Raw genomic sequence first — 6,454 nt, 5'->3', positions numbered from 1 at the left:
TTACAGGCTACCTCTAGTACTGGTCATTTTTCAAGTTTATCAACTCCCCAAGGAGACTGTGAGCTACTTGAGGATACAGAAACTGGTAAGTACCTACTACCTGTAGAATAATGGGATGGGCTGTGGAGGACATTCAAATTATATATAGTGGAACTCAATGTAAATATCCAATAAGTCCTTTATGTTCAGTGACTCATGGACACTAAGCAAAAAACAAAATTTAGATAAAACATCTAGACATTTATTATCAGTGTCTTTCCCTCATCTTTGTAAATCTCTTACACTCTGAGCCTATGTTTCTACATCTTTAAAATAAGGATAATAATACCTGCTTCACAGATTGCTGTGAGGATCAAATTAGATAATATATTTAAAATGCTTAAATTCTACCTAAATGTGAGTTATCATTATCATCATGAATACGATGCTATGATATAGCTCAAAATAGCTCATATATTTTAGGATAGGTATTGTTTCTACCAATAAAGATAAGCAACAATGTAGTAGATGATCTCTGTGTATTATTATATCTGAAAAATTTATCCTCTACTAGCTTGCCTTTTGTTAAGCTTTCTCCATCCTTGGCTTAGTTGTCACTTGAATGGTAAACACACAGTTCAAGCCATGGGATTCTTTTTATCCTATGATGAATCATTTCACAGAACTTCAGCAGAAAGGTGACACCCAAAAATAATGATAATCCGGAACAAGATATTAATTTTAAAAAAAGGTAAGAATAGGGAGAAGAGTTCATTAATCAGTAAGCAAGTATTTATATTTTGTTCTTGTTAAGTTGTTTCAGTAATGTCTCTTTGTGACCCCATTTGGAATCACATTTGTTTTTTGGTTTTTTGTTTGTTTTTTTGGCAAAGATACTGGAATGGTTTGTCGTTTCCTTCTCCAATTCATTTGACAGAAGAATTAAGGCAAAGAGGTTTAAGGGACTTGCCCAGCTCGTAAGTATCTGAGACTAGATTTCAATTGAGGAAGACAAGTCTTTCTGATTCCAAGCCTGGCACTCTCTCCACTGTGCCACCTAGCTACTCTGGGTGTTTATTAACCATCCACTATGTCAGTCAATACGCATTTACAATGTGCCAGGCAGGTGTTAAATACTGGGGATCTAAAGAAAGGTAAGAACAAAGACCTTGCCTTCAAGGAATTCTCATTTTAATGGGGGAGACAACATATAAAATAAAAATTGTACTTATAAGCATGTAGATGCAAGGTAATTTCAGAGGGAAGGCACTAGCAGTCCCTCTCAAAGAGGTGGGAGATTGGGATGAGTCCAGGAAACTAAGGTGGAGGAAAAGAAGGGAATATGGCATATCTGATGGATGAGTTACCCTCTTGCTTGTAGGACAGAGTCTCTGTGCCCTGGTCAGTCACGGCTGGGCTTGGTCAAACAACACTCTTCAGACCTGCTTGACTGCTGAAGCTTTGGTAGACCCTACTTTTGAGCTCCAGCTATTCAATCTCTTTAATGGATCTTTTGACTTTTCAAAGCTCACAAGCCAGTGACTTCACCTGTTTTATTTTTTATATTCATGCACCTAAAATGAGGAAAGAAGAAACATAAAAGAGACAGAAGGAACAGGGTCAACCATGCCTTCTCAGCCATAGAGTACCCTGGGTGGAGATATGAAACAGCTGCTGCTAGTCTCTCTGTGTGTCTGTCTCTCCCTCTCTTTTTCTTCCACCTCCTATCTTTTTCTCTTTCCCTCCCTAAATTCCACCAGCTTATTATCTATAGTGTTCTTAACACAGAGTAACCAGAATTAAACAAAGTACCCCATTATTCCAGATATGTCTGAATAGGGCAGAGTAGAGAGATTCCAGAATCTTTGGGATTTGGGGATGTTGGGACCTGGAATCAGGAAAACGTGAGTTGAAATGTGGTCGCAAATACTAACTATATGACCTGGGCACCTCTGTCTGTCTACTTCCTCATTTGTAAAGTAGGAGTAATAATATCTACCTCTCAGGATTGTTATGAGGATAAAAGCATTATGTCAATGTTACTTATTATTATTATTATTCACCCCTACATTTAGCCTATTTACTTGAGCCTCCACCTTCCTTTCAAATCCCCCACTTCCCCAAACAATGGAGTCCCAGAAGGTACCTCTCAGCACCCATTTAGTCCAATCTGTAGTTGACTAAAGTTTCCCTAAAACATAGTCAACAGAGAATCATTCCGTCTTCATCGCGGAATCTCCAGAGAAAGGAAATGCACCATTTCCCAAGGTAAGGACCATTCTCTTGCTTTACATTTAGCAAAACTAAACCTGCCTTTTTCTTTTGTTCTTTCTACTGTCCTTTGAAGCCAAACAGACCAAATCTGAACCTTTTCCTTAACAGACTTTCTTTCTTTCTTTTTTTTTTTTTTTTTTTTTTTTTTTTGGTTATACATCTATATTAACTTGTTTAACAGACTTTTCTTTTTTTTTCCTCTTTTTTTTGGGGGGGAGGGAGGGTTATACATCTATATTAACTTGTTTAACAGACTTTCTTTTTTTTCCTTTTTTTGGGGGGAGGGGGGTTATACATCTATATTAACTTGTTTAACACTCTTTTTTTTTCCTCTTTTTTTGGGGGGAGGGGGGTTATACATCTATATTAACTTGTTTAACACTTTCTTTTTTTTCCTCTTTTTGGGGGGGAGGAGGGTTATACATCTATATTAACTTGTTTAACAGACTTTTTTTTTCCTCTTTTTTGGGGGGGAGGGGGGGTTATACATCTATATTAACTTGTTTAACAGACTTTATTTCCCTCTTTTTTTGGGGGGGGGTTATACATCTATAAACTTGTTTGACACTTTCTTTTTTTTTCCTCTTTTTTGGGGGAGGGTTATACATCTATATTAACTTGTTTAACAGACTTTTTTTTCCTCTTTTTTGGGGGGGGGTTATACATCTATAAACTTGTTTGACACTTTCTTTTTTTTTCCTCTTTTTTGGGGGGGGGGGTTATACATCTATATTAACTTGTTTAACAGACTTTTTTTTCCTTTTTTTGGGGGGGGGGGTTATACATCTATATTAACTTGTTTAACAGACTTTTTTTTCCTCTTTTTTTGGGGGGGAGGGGGTTATACATCTATATTAACTTGTTTAACAGACTTTTTTTTCCTCTTTTTTTGGGGGGGAGGGGTTATACATCTATATTAACTTGTTTGACAGACTTTTTTCCTCTTTTTTTGGGGGGAGGGGGTTATACATCTATATTAACTTGTTTAACAGACTTTTTTTTCCTCTTTTTTTGGGGGGGAGGGGGGTTATACATCTATATTAACTTGTTTAACAGACTTTTTAATGAACATATTGGGAGAGAAAAACCAGAACAAAAGGGAAAAATCATGAGAGGAAAAAACCAGAAAAATGAAGTGAACATAGCATGCGATAACATTCAACCTCCATAGTTCTTTTTCTGGATACTAATGGTGTTTCCCACCCAAAGTTCACTGGGGCCTTAACGGAATTTCAAATACTTCAATACAGCTGTTATATTTAATGGGGGCGGGGGTGAGAGTTATTCTTTCCTTCTCCAGGCCAAATATGGGCAGAGATTTAGCGCAGGAAGGGACCGGCGAATCCTTTCCCACCCCATCCCCCGTTTCACGGACGAAGAAGCTGACGCGGCCGGTGGGCGCAGCCAGGGAGGCGCAGAGGCAGACTTTAAATCCAAGCTCCCTGCCCCCAAGCCCAGCAGCAGAGACACCCTGCAGACCCCTGCCCGGCAGCTCGCCCAGGACTCTCCCGGAGAGCCCGACACCGCCAATACTCCCTCTCCCAGCCCCACCCCCATCGCCCCTCGGGCAGCCCGCCCCGGGGCCTACAAAGGGACCACGTGGCCGTGCACGTGGCTTTCCGGAAGGCCCGGCCCGGCCGGAAGCAGCTCCAGGCGCATGCTCAGCGGGCAGTCCCGCGGACGCCTGGCGGACCGCTTTCCGAAGGGACGAGGCGGGATCGTTGTCGTCGCCATTGTCGTCCTTTCAGTCGTAGGTTGTGAGTGACCCAGGACGCCGCTTTCCTCACTTCAGACCTGGGCCGCGGCGGACCGGGTGAGGTACAGCTCCTCGCCAGCCTGCAGGGGAAGAGGCGGGAGGGAGAGGGAGAGCGTGACGTGTGCGGCCCTGACGCTCCGCTCCCTCGCCGGAGCCCCCGGCCTCCCTTCCGGACCGGGCCTGGCCCCTTTTTGCATGGTGTCTTACCATGCCCTTCTCTCTCCCGTTCCTCCGTGCTCTCCTCCTTAGCTCTGCCGCTTCTGGTCCGCCCTTTCCCTCCCCGTTCTCCCGCCTCTGAACTTTGTCTTGTAGCCTCCTAACTCACCCACCTTCTCACCTGTATCCCCCTCTAATGGCCCTTCTTTCTTCATGCGCTTCTCCCCTCCCCCCGTCTCCCCCACGTGTTTCCCCCTTGCTCTTCCCTTCTTTCTCTTCTCCCGTCCTCTTTCCCTTTCTCCGTGCCTACCTCCTTCCCTTGATTCTCTCCCTTCCCAGCTCCCTGTTGTCCCATCCTCCCTATAATATCCCGCTTTGTTTTCCCTCTCTCGCCTCTCCCTTCCCCCGCACCTCTCACCCACCTTCTGCTTCAGCTCCCCTTTCCTATTCTCTCACTTGTTCATCTTTTTCTGACGGTCTGGCCTTTGCAGCTAACTGATCATCTCATTGCTTCAGAATGTCTTTTTTTCTGCTCCCATTTTTTCCCCCAAAGATTTGCTTTTAGGCTTGAACTTCTTTTTTTTTTTTTTTTTCTTTTCTGTTGTTGTTGTTGTTGTTGTTGTTGTTGCCCTAACTCAGCCTTTTTCTCTCCCAATTTATTTATTGACTCTTTAAACCTCTGGTTCAGCCATCAAATTTCTCTGTGGTGCTGCATCAGTTGTTTTTGCTTCCTTTTTCATGGAATACTCGGAAATTATGTCGTTTTGGGCCTTTCCCCACTTAGTGCCAATCCACAATACCTGCCTTAAAAGGGACTCTCTGACCTTTTGCTTTTCCCTGACTCCAGTTTTTCTGGCCACTTCCTTGAAAACATGCTATTAGTGACCTCTCCCTTGCTTCCCTAGACTAAAAGTTTGTTTGGGATATTCTCTCACTTTTATCTAGTATTGATAGAGCCATGGCTTCATCACTGAAAACCTTTATTCTCCTCTCAGCTGAAGTTAAGACAAGTATTTCATTAAAGGAGCTCTAGCAAATGGATTTTTTTTTCTAGAGTCTACATCTGAAATAAAATTCACTTACTCACAGTAGTGAATCATCTGGTGGTGCCAACCTATAAATCTTTGGAGAATACTTAGTGATTTGTTCTTGAAACTAGTCCTTTTTTTTTTTTTTTTTTTTAAAGAAACAGTAATTATATGGTAATGGGAATGAGGTAAAAATGAAATTAACAAATTATCAGGACCAAAAATTCAGGAGGAATGGAGCATTAGGCCATTAGTAATTTAGGGAGATAGTTAAGGTTAATTCCTTTCCTGTTATCTTGGTAGGTTTTCTGTTGATGGATTCTTAATGTCTTGTCAAATTAGCTACTCCATTTAGACAACATGAGCTGCACTGTGTTTTTACAAGGAATGAACTTTGAAACAGTTTGAGCTAGTCATGAGTTGAATTTCATATAAGAATATAATTTCATATCATATAATCAATTTTTTACAGTTGTGAATAATTAAGGGTAAAGAAGAAACAAGTTGTAAAAATCATGGAAGACTATAAAAACCCCGATTTGAAAGAGGCTTCAGTAAATCACAAGGATTTTTGCATAAGGTATTAGTTTTTGGTGTATTTTTTTTTTAAGCAAACAGCCTAGTTATGTAAATTGTTTTGGTTTTTATTACATTTCAGTAAATGTGAAGGATATCTACTATGAAAGATGTTGAACTGGGTGTTGGGGATAAAAAAAAATGAAAGAAATGACAATTTTTGTCTTTAGGAAATGATTATGTGATTTAGATGTTAGAGTAAGTGCTAGACTTGGAGTAAGGAAGAATCCTGGCTCTGAAACATACTCTTTAACCATAAATATGTCTTTTCAATTTCTGAGCTTTAGTTTCCTTATTTATAAAATAGGGATAATGATATCCGTAGTACTTACCTAACAGGATTGTTGTAAAGCTCAAATGGGAGAATGAATAAGTAAATGAATGAATAGATGCTGGGGATAGGCGAAGAAGGGCCAAAAGATAGTTGTGACAAACAAATTTTTATACACATACACATGTTAATAAATTGTAGATAAACATTAGAATGAACGCACTTGCATTAAGTGAGTTTAAAAAGACTGCTTCTAGACAGTGGAATTTTATTTGAGATTGAAAGCTAGGAGGGAGGGAATTCCAGTCACGGGAGACAGCCAGTGAAAACGTTCAGAGTTGGGAGATGGAGTGTCTTGCTTAAGGAACAGCAAGGAGGGCATTGTCATTGGTTTACAGAGTGAGTGGACATAAG

At 40.7% G+C, this 6,454-nt stretch overlaps 1 protein-coding gene across 2 annotated transcripts in view; it reads left to right on the top strand.

The window, feature by feature from the left end:
• Positions 1–3,957: 3,957 nt before the first annotated feature.
• The window catches only part of TOP1MT (DNA topoisomerase I mitochondrial), a 79,365-nt gene continuing 76,868 nt past the window's right edge, over positions 3,958–6,454 (top strand). Inside the window, exons 1-2 of one of the 2 annotated variants that reach the window (XM_012542004.2) lie at positions 3,958–4,066; positions 5,666–5,773. In XM_012542004.2, the coding sequence (XP_012397458.1) occupies positions 5,709–5,773 (65 nt within the window). In that variant the 5' untranslated portion in view covers positions 3,958–4,066; positions 5,666–5,708. Of the gene's footprint in view, positions 4,072–5,665; positions 5,774–6,454 lie in introns of both variants that reach the window. The other variant, XM_012542005.3, reaches the window with a different exon arrangement.

Source organism: Sarcophilus harrisii, chromosome 1 (assembly GCF_902635505.1).
Source record: "Sarcophilus harrisii chromosome 1, mSarHar1.11, whole genome shotgun sequence".
NCBI classification, from domain to species: Eukaryota; Metazoa; Chordata; class Mammalia; order Dasyuromorphia; family Dasyuridae; genus Sarcophilus; species Sarcophilus harrisii.
Note: the sequence above shows the minus strand (reverse complement) of the source record. Positions and strands in the feature narration are given on the sequence as shown.